Here is a 25,244-nt window from a genome sequence, read left to right on the forward strand (position 1 = left end):
TTCTGGCTTTAAAGAAACCTGTTTGATTTTATTCAGTCACTGGTTCCTAAAATTCCTTCTAGAAGGCTAGGATTTTTTTCTAGCTTACCACCTCACCATCCTGGTCTCCCTAGATCAACTCCTTGGGTAATTCTGTGCCACTCAGGAGCCAGCCTAGAGATGAAGTCCTTGGGAGTAACTGAGTGCTCTGGAGAGAGTTCCTGGATCATTGCAAATTGGCTCTTTCTTCTGAGCCTGGGGATGGAATGAGAAAGCTGTCTCCTGCTTCCTCGGTAGCATTGCTTAATTGATGAACTCTCCCCTCTTCCTGCTCTGGCTGGCTTACAGATACACTCACAGCTTCCCTCCTACAGCAGATTCTTACCTGAGTCCTGCTTTCTGCCTCGAGCTAGTGTTATATCTCCTGTTCTCATAGCCAAGCTTCTGGAAACCCATTTCTCCACCACTGCATCCTCCCGTTCTCCTGGGTTCTTCCTCTCTGTGGGCTGCCCCACTGCCCTATGGATAACACTTTCTTAAAGGTCACCAAGAACCCCGGTGCCAAGTCCAGTGAGCTTTTTGTCAACCATCGTCTTTCAATCTCTGTTGTTCCTGAAGGGCTTGGCCTTTTTAACAGGCTCTGCTTCAGGAAATGCTGAGCTCCTTGGCAGATGATGACACTCTCTTGTCCCAACACTTCTCCAATTTCTCCTTCCTTCTGGCTACTCTTGCCCCCTCCTTCAAGTATTCACATTCCTGTTTGTACTCTCTTCTCTCTCTACAGGCCTTCCTTTGGCAAGCTAATCTCCTTTAGTCTGCCTCACGTACCACATCTCTGTGCGGGACTCTGAGAGGCGATGTGCGTGGTGGTGAAGAGGGAAGATGCTGGACGCAGACTGTGTGGCTTCCAGCCCTGCCTTCCCCACTTTCTAGCTGTGTGCGCTTGAGGAAGGGACTTCCTCTCTCTGTGGCTCAGTGTCCCCTGCTGTAAAATTGGCCTAATGCCAGTACCTAGTTCATTGGGTGGTTGTGAGGATTAGATTAGAAAATAAACGTAGAGGACTTGGAACAGTTTCAAGCATGTAGTAGGTACTCAATAAATAGAAGCTGTTGTCACACACCCCACCAGTGCCTCCCTTAATGTCTTTCACATCAAACCTAAAGCATCTACCCCCACACATCTTCTCCTCTCTCATGTTTGGATCGTCAGATCTTCTTGTCCCCCCATGTCCTTTGGGGTATTCAGATGCTCCTGGACTCCCCAGGCTGAAGCTACAGAGTCATTCTTTTCAACAGATCCTCCCGTCCCCAAATCCAGGTACAGTGAATAGATGGAGAGATGAATGGGATAAACACAGTTAATTTTCCCAGCAATGAGTTTGCCCACATACTGAAGACATTTTTGGTGATTTAATGTTGTCCCTGCCTCTGCCATCTTATAAGTCTTTCCCATGAATCCAGCCTCTCGGCTTTCTCTTTGTTTGTAGACCTGTGGACACATAGGCTGACCCCACCCTTGTGCTTTCCTATGCCCCAGTGGTTTCTCAGATAAAATCTTAGATTGGGTCTCAGAATGTTCGGCACGCCTGCAGGAGGTCAAGGCATAATTCTCTTCAAACAGAGAAGACAGAAAACTGTATTTATGGGAAAGTCCATCCAGGCACATATAAAACTACAGGGGCAAAGCTAAAGCTTGCAAAAGAGCCTCACTCAGGGCATGACTTGGTCTTTACATGAATTTCATGAATTTCTGCTCCAAGAGCTATGACAAAGGAGTTGGCCCTGGTTAGGGGTTAGGGATGGCTTCCTTGTGAAAAAGCCATGCCTGAGCTGTCAAATGAAGAATGAGGAGGAGTTAATTAGGGGAGGGGAGAGGCAAGAGGGTCCCGAATACGGACTGCATACTGAGTCTCTGTGGCAGGAGGAAAGGTGGCATGCCTGTGGCACATGGAGGAACTGAAAGTAAGCCTCAGGGAATGAGGATGTCATGAGAAGAGAGGATTAATGTGTGCTCACCCACCTCTTTTTCAGCACCTATCACAGTGTAATTTAAAAACTGGGTGACTGGTTGTATGTTGCCCATCTTCCAGCTAATATGTAAGTGCTACCAGGGCCCAGGGTTCAATCTGTCTTATTCCAAGCTGATGTTGGCGCACCAGCCTCTGTGCTTGGCATGTTGTACAGGCTCAGTGGACATTTGTGATGAATGTATCGGAGTGTTTCAACAGAGGTATGAATAGGGAACCAGGTGAGCTCTTCAGTGGCCTTCCCTGGTCGAGGAAGGCTTCCTGGAGGTGAGGACACCTGAGCTGAGTCCTAAGTAAGTGTGAGAGGTAAATCGACCCTGGTGGTCTCAGGAGCAGGGCGTTCCAGGCTGAACCATAAAGGAAGGCTCAAAGGAGTTGAGAGTTCAGGAAACTGCAAGTCATTCTTGGAGCCTAGATGATAAGATGGGGCAGCGGCCATATTGAAGAGATTGGACGCTCTCCTGAAGGCCTCAGGGAGCCATTAAAGCATGGGCTGAAAATAACATGGCTAGGTGTGCAGTGGCCTCCTCCCACTACGACCTCTCCATAGCCAGGTTTGGTCTTATCAATCCAGTCTTCATCATGGAAAAAGACTTCATTCCACTTGGAATCTGACTCCATCACCTTCCCTTGGCTGCTCAGGCCCATATGATTTGGCCCTGTCTTTCTCTTCTGACTAGGCTGGTTGCTTGGGGCTTGTATCCTTACTCACCGTGTTCCATCCATCCTGTCCTACCCTCAGTTCCTAGTTCACACAAGCATTTCTCTTCCCCATGACTTTCCAGCCACTCTTCACAGTGCCCAGGGCAGCCGCTCACCTGTGGCTCACTCCTTCTCACACTTCAGGTCTCAGTGTAGGCATCACCTCCTTAGAAAAGCCTCTCTGAGCCCCACTCCCAGCCCCAGCCTGGAGCAGACTCCCTGTTATAGGATCTTAGAGCCCCTTGCGCTTCCCTTTATACCCCTGAGGGCATTTATGATTATGTCCTTGGATGACTATGTGGCTAATGAAACTCGCTCCCACTAGACTGTTGGCTTCATGAGAATTGGTGGCCATGTCTATCCCATGCAGAGCACATAACAGGCACTCAATAAATATATGTTGGGTACATGAATTTATCGTAGAAATCCCATGTTGGCAGCAGTGGGGAGAAGGGAGTAGACGATAATCCAAGTAAAAAGTGGTGAGGACCTAAACCAAGATGGCCAGGATGGAGAGAAGTGGACAGATCATGGTATATGTTAAGGATTTGATATTCACAAGTCCCATTAGATGTGAGGGTCAAGGTAAAAAGAGGCCTGAGGACTGATTTCTGGCTTACACACCCCAGTGGATATTCCAGTCATCTATTGCTGCATAAAAAAAAATTCCAAACTTATTGGTCTAAAATGACCGTTTCACAATGTTTACGGATTCTGTGAGTCAGGAATTCAGACAGGACTTGGTGAGAATGGCTTGTTTCTGCTCTAGGATGTCTGGGCCCTCAGCTGTGAAGCCTTGAACAGCTGAGGTGACTTGAACCCCTGGGGCCTGGAATCATCTGGAAGCTTGTTCATTTCTATGTCTGGCACCTGAGCTGGATAACTCAAAGGCTTGATTGGGTCTTTTGATGGGAGCACCTCCACATGGCTCAGGCTCCTCCCAGCATGGTGTGGTGCTGTCATGGGGATGTCCTAAGAGGGACCATTTGGAGAACTAGCATCCCAAGAGATCAAAGCAGAAGCCGGTAGAAGAATTTGCACAGCATCACTTGTGCTCTGTTTTCTTGGTTGCAAGAGAGTCACTGAGGCCAGCCCGATTCAAGGGAAGGGAAATTAGATGCCACTTCTTGATGAGGGAGTAACAAGGTCACACTGCGGGTTGGGAGATACTGTTGCGGCCACCTTTGGAAAGTGCATTCTGCCTCAGTGGATAATGGAGCCGTTTGTGGAGATGAGTAATGGGAGGGGGAGACCCTTTGTATGTCAAGAAGAGGACTGTTTTCAACCTGATGAGTTTGGGATATCCGTGGGACATCCACTGGCGTGACTGGCCAGCCGGCTAGAAATATAGGATGAAATGCTAAGAAATGACCAAGAATGGTGCTCCCTTGTCTCTAGGAAGTGACAGAATTGTAAATTCTTAAACATGAGGTAATAGACAGCACTGAGCTTTAGTTCCCAGACTGCAATCCTTAGTGAGAGTAGTTGATTGACTTTTGGGTTTTGCTGCACCCATGTAAGTGGCATATCCTTTGGGAGAGGGTGAGTTCAGGTACCTGTCCCCACCCCTCCATAAGCACACATGCCTACTGCCACACGGCACAGTCATGTGCCAGCACCAGGGCTTCCTGGGGCTATACTTGCCCCATTTGCCCACCTTATAGTGCTTGTGAGGTTAACAAAGATGCCTGAGTATGGTGTATTAGACTGACTAATTGTGATTCTACAGCTTTGGAATTGAAGATGATTCAGACAGAGGCTTCAATGTCATTACTCTTTTTGTTTTTTGTTTAAAGCCAAGTAATACTGTGAACAAGACCATTTAGGGGATGCTGAGCCACTCACAGAGCAGCTTGTCAGGGCCTTTGAGGCGCATGCCTGTGAACGTAGGCTGAGCATGCGCAGCTATCTCTTTGTTAAAGGCAGTCCTCAAAGACCTGGGTTGCTTGCTCTCTGTACTTGAGAATACAAAACTGCGTTTCCTTCAGAGTCTTTTCCAATTCAGAATTTTGTTGTTCAAAATTCTGTTCAGGGGTGACACGATCATTGGTTGGCAGTATTTAAGATGGAATATTTAATCGTTAAGATTTAAAGGCATCACCACGTGAGCATCAGGATGTACAGAGGAAGTTCTCTCTCTTCAGCTTCAGATTGGATGTGAAACAAGCGGAGCTGTAGGCCTGATGAAAGTGGTACCTTCAGAGACGAGTTCGGAATTAAGGGTGTGGATCTCTAGAGCATCAGTGAGTGAATTTTTATCTGGAATCAAAAGACCTATGAAGCTAGTCCACTGCAGTCTGTAAATCCTAGGAAATCCATGAATCATGCTTAGGAGCTATGTTTTCCACTTGATTAGATGCATTTTGAGTGTTGACACATACTGCATGTGGGAATTCCACTCTGCCTACTTCTTTTCTTTCTCTGATCAGCTGTGAACTGCCGTCTGCCACTTCAGCCTTAAGAGTACCACGGGAACTTGCAGCTTGTAAAATAAAGAGTGTGTGTGTGTGTCGGTCGAGGGTAGGGGGGTGTCCCTGCACTGGATGATTGTAATGGGGGAGGGGTGATGAGGCTGTGTCGTCTCGTTTTATGGAACTTGCTTTTGAGGAATGTCATTTTATGACCAAACCTCGAGGAAGAAGCTCTTGCTCATGGAGACCTAATGCGCTCTTGTTTTTCTTACTGCCAATTTGGAAACTGAGTCTCTGCAGTAGGTTTTTTATGGTAGCAGTCCCCCTAGGAAGACCCTCTCTCCCTTCCTCCTTGGAGATAATAACCTCTATTCTCATTTTTATAATAATAACTCTCTTGATTTTCTGTATAATTTTACCACCTAAATATATATCCCTAAACACTGTAGTTTGCGTGTTTTCAAACTATGTGTATAAATGGAATCATACATTTGGAAAGATTTGAATGGAATATAGTATGTATTTATGCGTGTCTGGCTTTATTCAAAGATATTTTTAAAGATTTACTCATTGTTGAATGTAGTTGTGGGTTTTTTCCATGACTGCATAGATTTCCATCTTTTCCTATATTGTCTCTCTTGATTTATTTCTACCCACCATCCCACTGCTTTTAGAATAGTATTTTTTTAATATTAAATACAATGGTATAATAACCATAAGAAAACTAAGCAACTTAACATATTTGCTTTATATATAAACCTATAGAGGGAAGAAATTGAATTGCAAACATACTTTTTTAAAAGGTAATACGTGCAAATAGATCTAGTTATAGAAGGGTACAGGTGAAAACAAAGTTGCCCTCCCTGCCTCTTCCGTCTCTCAGACATGCAGTGTCCTATCCCAGAGAGGAACTTCTGTGACCACCTTTCTCGTATGTCCTTCTGGAGATATACACACACTTGTATGTGCAAAGAATACTTAGGAGCACCTGCTCTTATAAATGCATAGATACACATACACACGTGCAAGTATGTGTGCATGCGTGCATTCCTCTTGTACATTAATTCTGTGTGTCACATAGCTGAAAGCACAGTATGGTAGACACCCTCTGCTCTTGTCACTTGTGTAATTTGGAGATCTTCCCCATCGGAACATAGAAAGCTGCCTGGTTCTTTTTTGCAGGCTGCATAGGCTTCCATCGTGTGGATGTTTAACCAGCTGCTCATGGTGGCATCTAGGTTGTTTCTAATCCTTCTGATAGACTGGGCTGCACTGAATAGCCCTAAGATATGCCATTTCTCCCGTGCACAAGTATAGACCTGGAGGATACATTCCTAGAAGTGGATTGCTTGGTCAGTGGGTGTGTGTGTGAAAGTTTGGTAGACATGGCCAAATTGCTCTCCAAGGACCCACGTGACAGGGCTTGTTTTTCCACCCTCTTTTCAACCCAGTGTGCCATCAAATTCTTTACTCTTTCCTGATATTCTGCCATGATAGGATAAAAATTTGTCCCACACTGAAGAACTGCACTTGTTTTTTTAATGAACTTGAGTATCTTTTCCCATATTTAAGAGCCACTTGAATTTCCCTTTGTGTGAACTGTCTATTTGTGTTTGTTACCCATTTCTCTTTTTATTTGTTTTTTTCTTTTTGATGTTAAACTTTTGATCTCTTTACTCTACTGGTTTGCTACAGTTTCTACCAACTAATGCAGCTCTTTGGTTTTTGATGTGTCTGTAAACAAGAATTCAGAACCAGCAATGAGAGGATGAGAGGCCAGGCCAAGCTTACTTCCTTTTCCAGAAGGCGATGATCAAAGGACTTGGTGTCCATGGAAACACTTGGAACATCATGTAACAATATTTACATGTACTGAGTATACAGTTACCAGATTTGGGGATGATTTGGAGCCACAGCTGGCTGATGTTAAATGCATCTCTGGACACGTGCGTTGATGGTTTTGCTAGGCACCACCCTTGTTAGTTGATATGTTTCTAGCTTTTAACCAAAGGGCCATGTGGTGAAGGTGCCTTTTTTGCTGGTAAATATATCATTTTTTCTCTTTTCTTAGTCAATATTTCCATTTTAGAAAATGGAGCAAGATTCCTGCTTTTTCTATAAATTAGCCTTGTGGTCCAAGTGTCTAGTAAAGTTCTCTGTTCCAAGTGGGTACTTTAGCAAATGGTGAAAAAGACTAGTATCTCCAAGTGCTGTTTTGCTGCCCTTCCTAAAGGCCTGTGCTTTAGCACAGCGCTTCTCAAACTGTATTAATAAGGGTTCTGTGATTTTACAAAATGTGCCTGTGGTCACATGAATTTTGAAAAGACTGAATTAAGTAAAATTAAATGTTTCTTTACTACAGGACTTCTCAGAGCCTTTAATATACCAGTGGGTCTATGAATGTCCAAGAGAGGGATGCAGTATGCTGTCTTTTGCAAATGTATTTGACCACAGAACACTGTTTTCACCTTTTTTTTAAATACTCTCTGATTTAAATACTGCTCAAGCGTTAAAACTCGGGAAAGAATCAGAAGGCGTCAATTTGTTTGGCCTCTGATTTGTCTGAATTAGGCCAAACAAGGAACCTTGTTGGAAATAGGATTATTGATTACTTGATGGCAGTCAGATTTCTGAAATTAACTAGAAATGCTGCTGTGGTTAAGTCATAGATGAAGACATCCTGATTACTTTTCTCCAAGCTCCCCAGGATGTTACTGAAAGTGTAAAATTAACAGACCAAGGTCATTTCTGGTCGACCCCTTATTGCGCCTACTTGAGGTCGGATACCACCCTCTGTCTGAGGCATGTAGTCCGAATTAGCTGGGGATGGGGGGTACTGGGACAGACGGAGGAACTGCTGGCTGGGGGAACGGAATTAGAAAGGAAATGTAGAAAGCCACAAGAGGCCCAGAGAATCCAGCTCATTATCAGGGCAGCTTATTCTTTCCTCTCGAGTATTTCCGAGTTTGATTTTTGTCCCTTCCCCTTGGCCTTTTCTCCCTTCTCGAGGAGTCTTCTATTTTCCTTCTCGGGCTTCCTGGATCTTAGAACAGCAGCTCTGGGTGTTCTAGGACACTGATGACTGGAGGTATATCACAAGTCATCTGCGAGCTAAAGTAAACCATTAAAAGCTCATACATTTGCAAAGTGCCATAAAATAGAATGGATTCAAGATTACCCTATCAAATATCTTTTTTTTTTTTTTTACCTACTTCCATTTAGATCTCCTGTTTGAGTGGGAAAGAAATGTTCTGGTTGCATACGTTATAATAATGCTTACAAGTTGTTTTGTAGTTCCATTTTAATTTTCCATTTTGACAAAATTGCACTTCAGCTAGAAAGATGCTAGGAACATTTCCATTTGTAATGACACGACAAGTATGATTACCCAATAAATGGCAGCCAAAATGATGCAAGAGACATTTTCAGTGATGGTATTGTGGTTTTAAAAAAATAATAAGCTTAATTATTTGCATTCTTCAGTAGTCCATACTTGTTCCTTTTGCAATATTGTCTGTATTTCCTATAAAATAAAAGTCCAGAAAATGAATCATTTAAAAAAATGAAATACAATGTTTTCAAAAGTATGATATCTTTATTTTTTTAATGATAGTCATAAGATGGATAATTTTATTATTCTCTACTTATAAATTCACTGCTCTTCTTTAATATTTTCCTTTCTCCAAAAATAGTTGTGTCACACTAGTTGTTAATTTCCCTTCCTTGTCGGTTTGTAGAGGAAGAAGTGTTCATCCAAACTAGGTTTGCCCGCCTAGCATGTGTGTCACACGAGGGAAGCTTGAACGCACAAATCAGTGGAGACCCTAATGGCAACGAGGAGCTTCCTGGACTTTCCCTCCTAATTTGTAGCATCTTTGTCTCGAGCTTTCACAGCAGTGGCATGCTTATGCCTGCCTGTTAGGAGACCAAGCACAGCCTCATACTGGGTAACCATGGGAAGGTTGACCTTATACTCGTAAACGACCCTCCCAAGTTGGCTCGCTGGCAGAGTTCTCAGGGTGCTTTGGAGCATAAGTCACAAAAGAAGGCTCAGTCAGTACAGTAAGGTGGATGGAGGTCAGACTGCCAGACTTTGAATTCTGATTCTCCCACTGTTCAAGTTACTGATCCTCTAAAATTGAGATATTAACTATTTGGCATGATGGTTGGCACAGGGTAGGCACTGAACATATGTTAGCTTTAGAGCTATCTATCATGGGACAGTAGAAGTCGAAAGTAGAAGGGCAAAGAAGAACCAGGTGGGGTGGAAATTTCTTTCCCCTGCTGATGCAGCCTGATTGCCAGGTTAGTCATCTCCACGTTGGAACGTCCCTTTGGCTAAAATTTCTGTTAGATGCTGGACTCCACCATTGAGATAGAAAGGAATCGAGCCAGAGAGAAACTGCATCTCACCATTTGTGAACTTTACCTTTCCTGTTCATTCGGAAGGTCTGTAAGTGCGTCCTTAGAGGGGACTTCTGGCATGTCGGAGAAGGTTTTATGAGACACCTGTTAAGAATGGTTCCCTCCAGCAACAGAGAAGCTGTGGACTTTCTAAAGTTCCCTGGAATTGAGACATGGCAGTTGAGTGGTAGATGTGACATTAAGTACATGAAATGAACTTAGAAATACGACAGATGTTGGCCATCAGGATAAAGCAGTGCATAACACTGATCTATGATCAGGACTCAGAAGTGTTGAATTAGTCGGTGATGCCCTTTTTCTTTAATTTATTCATTCACTAAGTATTTAATGGGTTATAAATTTTGCAAACCAAGTAAATGAGTTTGAAAAAATAGTTTAACTTAATTTAGCTGTGACCTTCTGGGGGGCTCTGGGACTTTTTGTTTGAGCCATACTTAAATGAGGATTACTTTCTTAGAATTCTAATGTTCCATGAATGGTTGGTCAAGTTACATGTTTATTACTTTGCAGGGCTGCCATAACAAAGTAACACAAACTGGGTGTCCTTTCTTTTCTTTCTGCTTTTTCTCCCCAAATCCCCCCAGTATATAGTTGGATCTTTTAGTTGTGGGTCCTTCTAGTTGTGGCATGTGGGACGCCGCCTCAGCCTGGCCTGACGAGCCGTGCCATGTCCGCACCCAGGATCCAAACCAGCGAAATCCTGGCCCGCCGAAGCGGAGCGCGTGAACTTAACCACTCGGCCACAGGGCCGGCCCCACAAACTGGGTGTCTTAAACGACAACAATTTCTTGTTTCATGGTTCTAGAGACTAGAAGTCTGAGATCAAAGTGTGAGCAGTGTTGAGTCCTTCTGAGGGCTGTGAGGGAAGGATCTGTTCGAGGCTTCTCTCCTTGGCTTGTAGGTGGCTGTCTTCCCTGTATACGTATCTCTGTGTCCCAATTTACTTTTTTTTATAAAGGCATCAGTCATATTGTGTTAGGGTCCACTCTAATGATTTCATTTTAACTTGATTGCATTTGCAGTGACTCTGTTTCCAAATAAGGTCATATTTTCAAATAACCCTGTTTTCGAATAAGGTACTGGATAGGGGGTAGGCCTTCAACATATGAACATGGGAAGGACATAATTCGACCCAAAACAACAGGCTAATTTTCTGCTTGATGGATTTTTTTTCTCTTTTTTAAAGATTCTACATGGCAAGTCAAAGCAAATGACCGAAGCTTCCACGAACAACCTCAATTTATGAACACAAAATTCTTTTGTATTAAGGAGAGCAAATATGCGGTAAGTTGATTTTAAATTCCTGCATTATCTTTATTAAAAGCCGATTTTTCCCAGTAGCCATGGTGCTTACTAGTTTCATGGGACACCGGCCTTCCAGGTAACCCCTGGCCTGGGGCTCTTGATAATCATTGTTAGTTCTATGGGATGTCATTTTTATTCATCACATTAACTTTAACTCCCCTGAGGGTGTGTAGCAGTGGCTTGAAACAAAACAAAACAAAATCATGTAGATTGAAAATGTCCCTATGTATGTGCAAAGCTCTCTTTAAAATGTTTTATGACGAATATGCGATAATGTCACAGAAGCCTGATGTTTGAAAGTAATACGAATTTGAAAGGAATCTTAATAACTTATCTCCCCCTCCTCTGCCTGTGATAGATTTAGAGACTGAAGATATTTTCACCTCCAAAATGCTTATTACCTTTGAAATATGATAAAGAACACCTGCTAAGTGTGGGCTTAAATGTTGTGAGATGTCTATAAGTTCCCTAGAATTGCTTACAAAGTACCACAAACTGGGTGGTTTAAAACAATCGAAATTTATTATTTACAGTTCAGGGGGCCAGAAGTCTAAAATCAAGGTGTCAGCAAGGTGTTGGTTCCTTCTGGAAGATCTGCGGGAGAGTCTGTTCCAAGCGTCTCCCCTGGATTCTGGTGATTGCTGACAGTCCTTGGCTTTCAGATGCATCACTCCAGTCTCTGCCTCTGTTCACATGGGCTTCTCTCTGTGTGTCTCTGTCTGTGTCCAATTTCCTTCTTCTTCCGTGGACACTGTTTTTGGGTCCACCTTAATTCAGTAAGACTTCACTGTAACTTGATCACATCTGCAAAGACCCTATTTCTAAGTAAGATGGTGTCCACAGGGATCCGGGTTAGGACTTGAGCGTATCTTCTGAGCACGCAATTCAACCCACAACGGTGTCTTTTACTCTTTCTTACACGGTAGCCTCCATCCCCCTTACATAAGAGTGACCCTTTTCCAGCTTGCCACCCATGTTGATGTCTCCTTTGCCCATTTTCTAAGAAGCTCTAAGGAGTCAAGGAATCTGACAGCAGGATCCATTTGGTCACAGCTGGACTTGCCGCAGAGCCCGTTGAGGTGAAGCCTCTGCATCCTGTTACCGTCTCTGACATAAGCCTCCAGGGGAGTCACTCGGAAGCCTGGCTAGAAGTAAAAGCTTAAAGGAAGTCTCACCATCTTTCTGACTGACAAGTTATGTCCCCGTGTCACTGTGGGCCACAGGGCTTAGTGATTTTTGCAGATGTGTATACATTGTGATAAATGTGTGGCATCATTTAGAATGACTCTCTTATTTTTCTCCAACAGAATAATGCAATTAAAACATACAAGTATAATGTGTTTACCTTTCTACCAATGAATTTGTTTGAGCAGTTTAAGAGAGCAGCCAATTTCTACTTCCTGGTCCTTCTTGTCTTACAGGTAATGTCGTTTGATATCTTAAATCTATTTTGAACTATGATGACTTGATAACGTTTAAGTTGTGGACACATATAATGTGAATAATCTTGAAAGTTTTTTACATTAATATCAGGGTTCTGCCCATATGGGAACATACGTCATATACAGAACTGGCTCAATCATTGTTAAATGAACAGGGAAAAGGAGCAAATGGAAATGGTATTTTAATTCTGTATTTTTAAAATTCAGTTTCACGCTGATGTGAACGTTAAGACCGCTTTCTCTGAAGTGAATAAAATTAAGATTTTCACTTTGTAAAATTATTTGTGTCTTAAAATTTATTTTTTATGCTTGCCTTTTATTTTTTATTTAGATACCCAATTTCTCCAAGAATGTTACGGATTTTTATTAATATTTTGGTCATAAATCTCAGTCGATTATTTTTGTGAACTGATTTTACATTGGAAAAGGCATTTATTTTTTTTTTCTTAATTGTGGCAAACGATTATTCACTTATCTGGAAAGCATTCATGTTCTCTCTTTAGGAACTGTTGTTATAATCCAGGGAGCTCTACACCCCCGAGTTGCCTCTCAGAGCACCAACCTTTCGCACCTGCTGTGCAGGTTGCAGAGGATGGCATGGCCAGTTGGTTTATCAGATTCTTTACATTAAGCCTTGGGTTTGGAAAAGAGTCTCCCGGCTGGGATTTACCCAGTAAGGTTTTATGAAAATGGTAACATGTGTGTCTCGGGGGACGGAGGACAGATGGAGTGGAGAGAAGAGAAGACGCGAGACAGAAATGGATACGCAATAGATTTAGTAGAATATAGGACCTATTGACCTGATGGTTCTCTTATCAAGAGGGACCTTTGAGACAGGCTTGCGTAGAGATAAACGCTACGAATCCTAAGGTGCTGTGGCATGATAAGTGGGCTACTTTTCCCTTACTTCCTTCTGGCAGGGAAAAGGGGAGTTCCACGCATTGACAGTAATGTAGGAAATGATCTTTCTCTCTTCCAACCACTCCCCAATTATCTTTTCTTAAGGTCCAGCAGTCCAAATTAGAATAATAGGAGTAGCCTTACTGAGCCCTTTATTTGCACTGTTACTTCCCTTAATCCTTGTACTCAGTGTAAGTACTATCCTAGCCTCCATTTTGTAGAGAAGAACTGAGGCTGGGCAAGGTGTAAAGGAACTTGCTCGAAGTCCCATAGCCTGAAGTGGACTTGGATCCAGGAGTTTGACTCCAAGGCCTGTCAATTTAACCTCTCCGTTATAGGATGGTGACAAGAGATCTTTACTAAACTTGCATCCCAATCCTTTATTCCAATTTGGAGGCTGTCTGGATGAAGGCGGGGCTTCCTGCAAGGCCAGCCTCTTTCTTGGCTGGACCAGGAGCAACGACCGTGAAGAAAGCACTTTCTTCTAGTACCCCCAGCGATGCCCCACCCAATCACTAGCTTTCAGAAGCAGCCACTACCTACTACCATCTCTGCCTCCATCATGGGACCCTCAGAGACCGCTGGCTGAGCAGCCAGCAGTGTAGAGCCAGCTGTATGCATTCCCTAAAAGTTAAAGGACTGCTTCCCCCCAGTGCTCCCTACGGCCCTCCCCGCTGTTGATTATGACTTTCACAAAAGGTTTAGAGCTGTTCTCTTTTAGGTATCATGTTACAAAGCCTCTTTGGTGTGCAGTTAAGGTCACAATGAGACAATTTCAGGAGCTCCTCTCCTCTGGGCTCTGTTCCAGGAGGCCAGAAGCTGGCGAGAGAGCCATGAGAAAGAAGTTAGCTGAATGCTCAGACGCCTTTCCCTGCATGCTCTGCAGGATGCAGACTTGGGTGATGATGGAGATCAGACTTAGAATCAGCGAGCTTAGAATGAGCAGTTATCTATAGGTTGGCTGTGTCTTCCTGGGCACACATGTATGCCTTTTTATTTCTTTCAGTCAATCCCTCAAATCACAACCCTGGCATGGTACACCACCCTGGTGCCCTTGCTTGTGGTGCTGGGCATTACGGCGATCAAAGACCTGGTGGATGATGTGGTAAGGATTTCTCTTGCAACTTTCTCCTCACTGCTGTGAGCTTATTTTAGTTCCACATCAATACTTTACATTTTGAGATTACTAAAATAGCCTTTCCCCATCTCTCTTCTAAAGGCTCGCCATAAAATGGATAACAAAATCAACAACAGGACATGTGAAGTCATTAAAGATGGCAGGTACTTGTGCCTTTCCTAATTTGTAGTACTTTAGTTACCAGGATGTAATGTATAAATAGGTCTAGAAACATGCTTAGAGATGACTGTTAGAATTTATAAGTCTATCAGCACATTAACCTTGCATTGTCAAGGCCTCTGTTAATTTGCTAAGACTTTGCGTCCTCTTCGTGACCCAGAGGCGAAACCCAAACTGGATTACAGGTGGTTGCCTGATTGGGCTCTGTGTCCTCATCACTCCTGTGTTGATGTAACTCCTTCAGCCTGGAATATGCTGCCCTCCTCTCTACTCTTCCCAAACTTATGCAGTTCAGGGCTTTGCTCAAATGTCTTGACCCCTTTCCCAATTCTCCAGCTAAAGTGACTTCTTCCTTCCCTGAACTTTCAGAGCATTTTTTTTCATTTTTCGTATTATGATCTGAATTTTATTAGAATTATTTGTGTAGATGTCCCATCTTCTGTCCTGAACTATAAGTTTCTTGAGGAGACTGTCCTGATGGCGTTTGTTTTGGGGCCCACGAGGGCCTCCATCACGCAGGAAGTGCTCCATAAACGTTTGTTAAATTAACGTAGTTAGCTGTGACCGAAGTGCCAACTCAGGGATCAGTAATGAGTTGTTTTTTGCGCAAGAGCCTCAAGGCAGAATTACAAATTCAAGGGCTAAAAATAGTGACTAAGGTCTAATTCAAAGACTTTTTATGTGTCAGCACTGGGGAAAATAACCTGATTTATATCCACACTTCAACTGTGCCTAATTGCATATAGACTACATCAATCTATAAATATGTTTAGATGGCTTTTTTTCCCTCACAAATAAATAGATTCTGTTCTACATAACTTAGAGTCACTGTCATGAATGGAGATAAGATACATAGCTAGCCCCACACAGCTCTGTTTAGCCCACAACCTGGCTAACTGCATGGTAATGAGTAGCTCTGAGTTGCCTTGAATTGGGGACAGCATATCTGTTGGGGACGCATATCTGGCAGGGCTGTGGCCCTGGCAGGCCCTGGAGTGGGGTCAAGCCTGTGTGGGGCCTTGGGTATCTGTGGGGCAGGACATCAGGGGCCTCCCAAGGGGACAGTGGGACATCACAGTGGAAGAATCCAATGGAACTGCCTCTAATACCCCCAAAGAACTGTGGCAAGAAGGTGCTTACCTTGTTCGTTTATAATTTGAGACCCACACGCAAATTGCTAATTTATCATTTTAGAGATATTGAAACATAAACTAACTATAATTCCTTTTATTGGAAGATAAACCAAGTTAAAAAAAATCCTGAGATTAAGAAATTGTGCATTAAATTCTTGTAAAATTGAGGAAACTGAGGCATAAGGATATATTTAAAATGTATTTTAAATCTCTAGGTCTCTTATCTATAAATGAATGGGAGGACAAGCATAGTCATTGGATTCCTGCCTCTAAAAAACATTAAGTTTCTTAGTTGCACTAGGTTCATAATATCTGTTAGGCATATCTTTTTATGTATGTGAAAACCTTTAAAAGAGACTCCTATATTCTAAAACTTTTTTAAATGTTGATTTCTTAGACATTTAAATGAGTATTTCCTGTGGAATTTAATACTGAAGATAGTAATCTTTTTATTTTATTTTATCAATATCCTTGTTAGACTTATTATAAAAGTGGTACATACTCACTAGAAAGATAATTTAAACAATAGAGAGGAGGCAAGCTCTAAAGCTCCCTGAGGATTCCAGGTGGCCCGTGTGGGAGTCATGATGCTGCCCTGTCCTGGGACCAGCACCGAGCAGGTGATGGAGCGTAGAGAGGAAAGAGAACAGGAGAGGTGGGAGTGTAGGACATGGGTAAAAACAAAAAGGGTGGCATGTATCTCCTTGCCACACATTTAAGTAGCCCCATTGACCCTTTATTACATGATGCAGAAGGAAAAGAACATCGAAGTCATCACCATCGTTGTTCTTTCCTTCAGAAGATAGTACGATTCTCATGACCCCTTAATCATTAAATGGCTGAACTTTTAGCAAACCTTTTCCTTGGGTTATGCATGTTTTCCCAGAATCTTTGGCTTCCAGAAAGAATAATTCCAAGTCCCTTGCCAGTAACTTTTTAAAAACCATAGAACTATCATTATTTTTAATATTTAGATTTAAAATTGCCAAGTGGAAAGAGATTCAAGTTGGAGATGTCATTCGTCTGAAAAAAAATGATTTTATTCCGGTAAGTGAGCAAGCTCTGTGTGTCTCGTTCCTTGTTCTCTCCTCTGACATGGTGCTCAGTTTTGCCCTTTGGGGTCTCTGTGTCATTGGTGTGTTTTGTTTTGAACAGGCTGACATCCTGCTGCTGTCCAGCTCTGAACCTAACAGCCTCTGCTATGTGGAAACGGCTGAGCTCGATGGGTAAGCGTGTCTTAGACAGGCCTGTTTTAAAGCTGACCTTTAATGGCATGTTTATTACACCGAAAGCTGCGCACTCTGGACAGAAAGCCCTGAGAACCAGCCGTGCCTCTGCTACTTGCTGGCTGTCCAGCAGTCTCCCTAGTAGACCAACCTCTCTGTGTTTTATTCCCTCTGTAAAGTGGCGCTCTCAAATTTGCCTTTCCCCTACCTTCCAGAGAAGGTACAAGGATTGTTGGCAGAATGTATGCCTGAGCCCTTCATACACTGCTGAGCAGAGTCTAGACACATAGGAATGACTCATATAATAATCTATTTCAGAAAAGAAGGACAGATTGTTTTAAATTTTTTATTGAGTTAATGGTAGGTTACAATCTTGTGAAATTTCAGTTGTACATTATTATCTGTCAGTCGTGTTGTAGGTGCACCCCTTCACCCTTTGTGCCCACCCCCCACCCCCCCTTTCCCCTGGTAGCCACTAATCTGTTCTCTTTGTCCACATGTTTAAATTCCTCATTTGAGTGGAGTCATACAGAGATTGTCCTTCTCTATCTGGCTTATTTCACTTAACATAATTCCCTCAAGGTCCATCCATGTTGTTGCAAATGGGACAATTTTGTTCTTTTTTGTGGCTGAGTAGTATTCCATTGTATATATGTACCACATCTTCTTTATCCAGTCATCTGTTGATGGGCACTTAGGTTGCTTCCACGTCTTGGCTATTGTAAATAATGCTGCAATGAACATTGGGGTGCATGGGACTTTTGGAATTGCTGACTTCAAGCTCTTTGGATAGATATCCAGTAGTGGGATAGCTGGATCATATGGTAGTAAAAAGAACAGATTTTTAAAGTCTTTGCCAATATACAATTTTGAATTCTCCCATTGGTGGTTTTGGTTATTATGCCGCCACTTGAAAAAGAGCAAAGTTCTGTTTTTGACTAGTTTTCAATAGGTTTATTGAGTGCTTATAGGTTGCATTAGCTTTACGTGTTAGCTCATTTAATCTCAACAACCCTATGAGATGAGTAGTATTATTACCTCCACATTACCCATGAGGAAACTGAGGCACAAGGAGGTGAAGTAGTCTTCCCAAGGTCACACAGTAAGTGGCATAAGTGGCAGAGTTGAGACACTGCTCCCCTGTGCTGGCTCTCAAGGCTAGTGCCCGTGTTGCCCACTCATAAACTCCTTTCCCCATGCCCTAGATGAGCATAAGCTCCTTTATGGAGAGCTGAAATCATCTGATTAACAAGCAGGTCTTTCTTTGCTCTATAAATCAGTTGATTGATTGTTCAATCTTAGCTACAGAACAGCTGTTATTCTCATGAGTGAGAGATTCTAAAGCTTTACAAAGATATAAAATCCTATCATGCCCTGTCGGAACAGACAAAATGGGAAAGTTGAGAACCACTGGTCAGCTTCTATTTGTGAAGCCTGTAAAAGGACGTCCATCGTGAGAAGGCAGCATCGCTCTCCAGAGCGCACATACTCAGCCTGACCCTACGTGTCCTCTCACACGTGCCTTGCCTTGCACTGTGGATGGGACGTGCCAAGTTTTGGGGGTAAGGTTAACCACCTCTTTTCTCAGATAGAATTATTTTTCAAAGACTTGGGATCCAGTTATGATGGGAAATAGTAAGTTGACAGAGTCTAGACACTTTCTGTAACAACCGTGTTTTGTACAATCATCTTATTGTGATTAAATATTAGAAGCTAAGTTTTTCAACAGCAGTTTGATAGACCAGACTGTTGCTAAGTCTTAAGTTGGTAAGAAGGAGGAAGGGAAACTTGTGGGTGCCTCCGTCCTTCCCATACTGGCCCAGAGTGACAAACAGCAAAGGGGACCAACATTTCCCTGATCAGGAGTTTTTCCTCTAGTTCAGAGGATAACTTGATGTAAACCTGAAGTTCCATGGTGAACAGAAAGTTGGAAATCGAAAAAGCTAATTATTTAGCTTTCACTTCTAGGTATGCCTAATGTTACTTTGTACAATTTTCTTTATATTCCCTTTCAAACTCCAAAATTTATTCGTTTACTTCTCTTTTTATTTCTCTCCCTTTAGAGAAACCAATTTAAAGTTCAAAATGTCACTTGAAATCACACACCAATATCTTCAAAGAGAAAATTCGTTGGCAACATTTGATGGTTTGTACAAACGTGTCTTACTTTGTATTAAATTTTAGTGGCTTGATTGAGTTCCTATTAATTAAAACCAGAAAATCTTTCATATGTGAGTACTTATGTAAATCATATCTTTTTTAAAGGTTTAATTGAATGTGAAGAACCCAATAACCGACTGGATAAATTTACAGGAACACTATCTTGGAGAAACGCAAGTTTTCCTTTGGATGCTGATAAAATTTTGTTACGTGGCTGTGTAATTAGGAACACCGATTTCTGCCATGGATTGGTCATTTTTGCAGGTACTTTCACAGTTTCTTGGGAAATTGATCTGATATCCACATTGAAGATTAAAGGAGGGGCTTAATTTTCTGTCCTTCATCGAAACCAAAGGAAGAGTAATTTTATTGACATGCCAGTAAATTGATTTTTCCAATTGTTGATTGCATTGAATTTTCCATTTTTAGGTGCTGACACTAAAATAATGAAGAATAGTGGGAAAACCAGATTTAAAAGAACTAAAATTGATTACTTGATGAACTACATGGTTTATACGGTATTTGCTTTCTGTTTTGGTAGATGAGAAGCTAGATTGCTGTCTTTTACTCTAATTCTGTTGTATGTTTTTCTAATGGAAAGAAATCTTACATCTGTAGGCCAAATATGGAAATGCTTGAGGCATTCCAAGATTGGATGGGGGCAGAGTTCACTCATTTTTTCTCAGACATGCTGCATTTCTATTAGGAGAAGTTCCTTGGGAATGGAACTTCCAGTTGTTGGGTGCTCTGAGTAGTTGAGTATTTTGGTGCCTGGATTGACCAGTTGGAAAACCAGATTGCCTCAGATAAGTTAGTGGGATCGGGCTCCTGAGGTCCATGTAGGGTTGGTTTTACTGCTGTTAATTTTCCATAGGGATAGTTTTCTTAAAAGCAAACTTTTTTTTTCCAACATATATTTTTAAGTCCAAATATAAGGCAGGTTTAAGTGTGTGTTGAGGGTCCCTAAGACCACCCCCAGGTTCAATGATTCACTAGGAGCACGCACAGAAGTCAGTGTACAGTTGCACTCACACTTATGACTGATTATAGCTTATTACAAAGTAAGATCAGTGAAGGGCAAAGCGCGGGGGAAACCAGGTGCCAGCTGCCAAGAGTTCTCTTCCAATGAGGTCTCACACACAAGACATGCTTCATTCCCCCCAAGACAATTTGTGACAGCCCATGTGAAGTGCTATCTGTACCAGGGAAGTTCACTGGAGACTCAGTGCCTGGGGTTTTTTTGGGGTTTGGTCATGTAGGCTCTGCCTGCCTGCCATGTACCGAAATCCCAGACTTTCTGAAGCATTGCAGGTGGTCAGCGTAAACCATGTTGATTTGCACAACCGGTTGGGCACCATGAGCCATTCTTATCAGAGACTAAGAAATAAGGAATCAGGAAACCCTCCCAAAATCTAAGTTCCCAGACGCCAGCCAAGGGCCAAACTTGCAATCAGGCCTTCTAAGGATAGCAGACCTGCCGTGTTAAATCTTCTACACCTAGAGTGGCTCCAAATATTAGCCAGTCCTCAAATTTCCCAATGAGAATTAATTTTTTTTCAAGTGTTTAGTTTAATTTGAATACATAAATTTTTAGGGGCTTATAATACTGTAATTGCATATACATATTTTAGGTCATATAAAAGCAATATACTAATTTAAGAAAAAACTCTTTTTTCCTGGTCTCACATTTTACAAAAACTTTATTGGAACTTTTCCCGTGCATCTTCCATGTCACTGTCGTGGTTATGACTAGAGCACTCACAAGGAGCTCATTGTCTCTCCTTCTGTGCCAAGTCATTTTGAAATATAGCACTTTTGGAATCTGTGTCCAGACATTTAAATCTGTCCCTGGAAATTTTATTCCTACCCACAAATACCCAAATACCACTAGGACAGTTGACTGTTTTATTCATTCCTTAAGTATATACTCATAATTTCCACAACAGAATACTTACTATATTGCTTCTTAAATGGTCTTAACCTTAAGTGATCATTAAACCTTCAGGAGGCCAGCCCAATGGCACAGCAGTTAAGTGCGCATGTTTCACTTCGGCAGCCCGGGGTTTGCAGGTTCGGATCCCAGGTGTGGACATCGCACCGTGTGGCAAGCCATGCTGTGGTAGGAGTCCCACATATAAAGTAGAGGAAAACGGGCACGGATGTTAGCTCAGGGCCAGTCTTCCTCAGAAAAAAGAGGAGGATTGGCTGATGTTAGCTCAGGGCTAATCTTCCTCGGAGGGGGAAAAAAAACCCTTCAGGAATAATTACCCAAATCTGGGTGAAATTTCCTTGCCACCTTTTTAAAGAAATCATTTCCATCAAACATTTTCTATGAGCATCCCAATTCATCATTCTTTGAAATTGTTTCGTGCTTAGGTAAGGCGTCTTCCCCAAACGGTATGTTATTATTCAAAGTAAGAGTGATTGAGAGAATGCCCTGTAATATGAGAATGTTTAAAGATTTGAATATAAGACTCTACTTTCTCTTCTGAAAGATAATTTTGGGAAGAAAACCGTATCGTATGTGTGGTGTGTGGGATAAGTCAATCTATCGTAGAAATCAAATAGACTTTCAAAGTGTTCTTATGGCACTGTTTTTATTTTAAGTGTGTTGTTTTTACAGCCTACTAAATTATTATAAACATGTGAAGTATTGAGTAGATTAACACCTATGAAATGCATGGGATTGGCAGTCCATCTTCACAATACACTTAAATGTCGTGTGTCTTCTAGATCTTTGTTGTTCTTATCCTGCTTTCTGCTGGACTTGCCATTGGCCATGCTTACTGGGAAGCTCAAGTTGGCAATTATTCTTGGTACCTCTATGATGGAGAAGACTCTACACCCTCCTACAGTGGATTCCTAAATTTCTGGGGCTACATCATTGTTCTAAACACACTGGTGCCCATCTCTCTCTATGTCAGGTAAGCCTGTCTTCTCGTTAGCCTTTTGCTTTAAGGGAAGAACACAGTACATTTTCCCAACTTGACGCCTTTGTTTCTAGCAATAATTGTTTCAAAGGTCCTAAGGAACAAGTAAGAAAATAACTTCCATTTCAGAATTGTGGGTAATATAGGGAAAGGAAATTAATATTTGCGTGTGTGCCCTATGCCAGGCATGGCACTTCCTATCTCAACCTCTTTACAGATAAGACTACTGGAGTTCAGAGATCAAACGCTAGTCCTGTAGTCACTCTCTTGGTCAGATTCCTTCTCTCTGGGCTCCAAACCCCCAAGCTTCAGAAAGAGGCTGGGAGAAGGTGGAGATTTAGAATGTCAAGGGAAAACTTAGTGGTTTTCCCTTTCAGGAGCCTTCCTAACCTCTTAGGTGTCTTCCTTCTTATCACCGGCCATACCCATTACTTTTAACTCATTAGGCTTCCTAGCCACTGCCTTGTAATGGGAATGCCACGCTCCCCACCCACCTTCAGCCTCTCAAAATGGTCTGTTTCTTATCTCAATCTCAAACACAATAAAGGAGTCAGGGTCATATCTCTTACAAATGGTAATCGCCTTGTTTTGTGATATTTCTTCTGTTTTTACTTTTTCATTAATATCAAAGTTCACTGTCACCAGTCAGTTGGGTTTTAGACCTTTGGGAGAGGGATCGTGCCTTGGAATACACTCAGCAGCCAGAGTCTGCTCTTGGTTCTAATAAGTAATAGCCCAGAGGCGTACAGGGTGACATACACACCTGTAATTAGGAGCACTTACTTTATTTTAATTTTATTACGTGTGCATTTGTTTTATTTTTAATTTTATTACATGTAGTTGCTGTTATTCTTTTAACAAAACCCTGGAGAGCCATGTGTCTGCAGTTACGTAAAAAAAAAATGAGATGAGTTTTACCTTTGTTAAGAGAACTATTACACAGATTATTTTGTCCAAAACCATAAACATATGTCATAAAATAAGCTGTATATGTAGTTTTGAGTTTAAAAAGGTCATGACGGGGCCACCGGTACGGCCTAATGGTTAAGTTTGGCACACTTCTCTTCAGCAGCCTGGGTTTGTGGGTTCAGATCCTGGACGTGGACCTACACCACTTGTCAGCCATGCCATGGCAGCATCCCACATATAAAGTAGAAGAAAATTGGCACAGATGTTAGCTCACAGCTAATTTTCCTCAGAAAAAAAAAATATATATATATATATATATATATAAATAAATAAAAAGGTCATGACATGTGACTAATATGATTTATTTCTCTTGGAAATAAAAGTCTTTTAAAAGCGTAAGTTAGGTGAGGTCATTCCAGATAATATCCCTGCTTTGTTTTGAACCCTATAGTAGCTTTCCATCTCATTCAGCATAAATGCATCAAAGCCACACTATAACCCACAAGGCCTGGAGTGATCTGGTGCTCTGCCCTCCAACCCTGACCGTCACCTTCTGTACCTCCACCACCTCCCTGGGTTCCCACCACTCTAGCCTCCTTGATACTCCTCACTGGTGCCTGTGCCAGCCACAGGGCCTTTGTACCTGCTTTTCTCTCTGCCCAGAACATTCTTCCCTGCGTAGTTGCTCTTTCATTTCCTTCAGGTCCTTCAGGTCTCTGCTCCAGCACTACCCTATCACCTTGGCCTTTCCTGACTCTCTGTATTTTTTTAAAAATTATTTTATTGAGGTCATAATGGATTATAACATTGTGAAATTTCAGATGTACATTATTTATCAGTTTCTGTATAGACTACATTGTGCTCACCACCAATAGTCTAATTTTTATCTGTCACCATATATATGTGCCCCTTTACCCCTTTCGCCCACTCCCCAACCCCGTTCCCCTCTGGCAACCACTAATCTGTTCTCTTTGTCCATGTGTTAGTATATCTTCCACATATGAGTGAAATCATGGGTGTTTGTTTTTCTCTGTCTGGCTTATTTCGCTTAGCATAGTACCCTCTAGGTCCATCATGTTGTTGCAAATGGTACGATTTTGTCTTTTTTTATGGCTGAGTAGTATTTCATTGTATATATATTGCCACATCTTCTTTTTCCATTCACCAGTTAGTGGACACTTGGGTTGCTTCCATGTCTTGGCTGTTGTGAATAATGCTGCAATGAACATAGGGGTGCATAAGTCTCCTTGAGTTGTTGATTTCAAGTTCTTTGGATAAATAGCCAGTAGTCAGATAGCTGGGTCATATGGTATTTCTATTTTCAATTTTTTGAGAAATCTCCATACTGTTTTTCATAGTGGCTACACCAGTTTGCATTCCCACCAACAATGTAAGAGAGTTTCCTTTTCTCCACATCCTCTCCAACATTTGTTGTTTTTTGTCTTGATGATTATCCCATTCTAACAGGTGTAAGGTGATATCTCGTAGTTTTGATTTGCATTTCCCTGATGATTAGTGATGTCGAACATCTTTTTATGTGTCTGTTGTCCATCTGCATATCTTCTTTGGAAAAATGTCTGTTATTATCCTCTGCCCATTTTTCTTTATCAGGTTGTTTGTTTTTTTGTTGTTGGGTTGTATGAATTCTTTATATATTTGGGAGATTAACCCCTTGTTAAATATTTGATTTGCAAATATTTTCTCCCAGTTGGTGGGTTGTCTTTTTGTTTTGTTCATGGTTTCCTTCACCATGCAGAAGATCTCTTGACTCGCTGTATCTTAAATGTCACTTCCATCCCTGTTGGTCTCCAGCCACCCTTACCCTGCTTTCATTTTCTGCAGAGAATTTTCACCCCTTGAGATAATATATATTGACTGGTCTATTTATTTGTCTCCATTAGCAGGTGACCTCCATGAGAGCAGGGATTTTGTCTGTTTTATTTACTGGTGTGTCCCCTGTACCTAGAATAGTGTCTGGTACGTAGTAGGCACTCAAGAAATATTTATGGGATGGGGGGAGGGAGTTATTTTTCCATCTGCTTAACTTGTTATAAAACTTATAACCTGTTATAAATTGGCCCATGTAACAGTTGCTGGATATGTCAACAGCTTCCTCAAAACTGAGACACATCACAGTTTTCAAATTGAGATGATCCTTTTAGAGTATCCTATTCTGGACATTCTAGAACCTTATAAGAATTTAGGGGAAAAAAATGCTTTTTCACAAGTGTGGAATCACAATTTAGGAGTTATTTGCCAAAAGCCCTTTGTCCTACATGAGGGCACACGGGGGTCTGTAACGTCATGGACCCTCACTCCCTTTGCCCTGCGGTTGGGGGCAAAGGTGAACACGGCCGTTGCAGTTGTCCCTCGGTGCGATGGGGAATGAGAGAAAAGA

At 42.0% G+C, this 25,244-nt stretch overlaps 1 protein-coding gene across 2 annotated transcripts in view; it reads left to right on the forward strand.

Moving 5' to 3' along the window:
* ATP8B1 (ATPase phospholipid transporting 8B1) overlaps positions 1-25,244 on the forward strand; it is a 111,912-nt gene that overhangs the window by 56,106 nt on the left and 30,562 nt on the right. For both annotated transcript variants that reach the window (XM_070512973.1, XM_070512974.1), the window contains 10 exons: positions 10,731-10,828; positions 12,157-12,270; positions 14,198-14,296; positions 14,411-14,472; positions 16,596-16,668; positions 16,777-16,847; positions 18,911-18,993; positions 19,113-19,271; positions 19,437-19,525; positions 21,741-21,931. In XM_070512973.1, the coding sequence (XP_070369074.1) occupies positions 10,731-10,828; positions 12,157-12,270; positions 14,198-14,296; positions 14,411-14,472; positions 16,596-16,668; positions 16,777-16,847; positions 18,911-18,993; positions 19,113-19,271; positions 19,437-19,525; positions 21,741-21,931 (1,039 nt within the window). The remainder of the gene's footprint in view (positions 1-10,730; positions 10,829-12,156; positions 12,271-14,197; positions 14,297-14,410; positions 14,473-16,595; positions 16,669-16,776; positions 16,848-18,910; positions 18,994-19,112; positions 19,272-19,436; positions 19,526-21,740; positions 21,932-25,244) is intronic.

The sequence above is a fragment of the Equus asinus genome, chromosome 7 (genome assembly GCF_041296235.1).
Source record: "Equus asinus isolate D_3611 breed Donkey chromosome 7, EquAss-T2T_v2, whole genome shotgun sequence".
Taxonomy (NCBI): domain Eukaryota; kingdom Metazoa; phylum Chordata; class Mammalia; order Perissodactyla; family Equidae; genus Equus; species Equus asinus.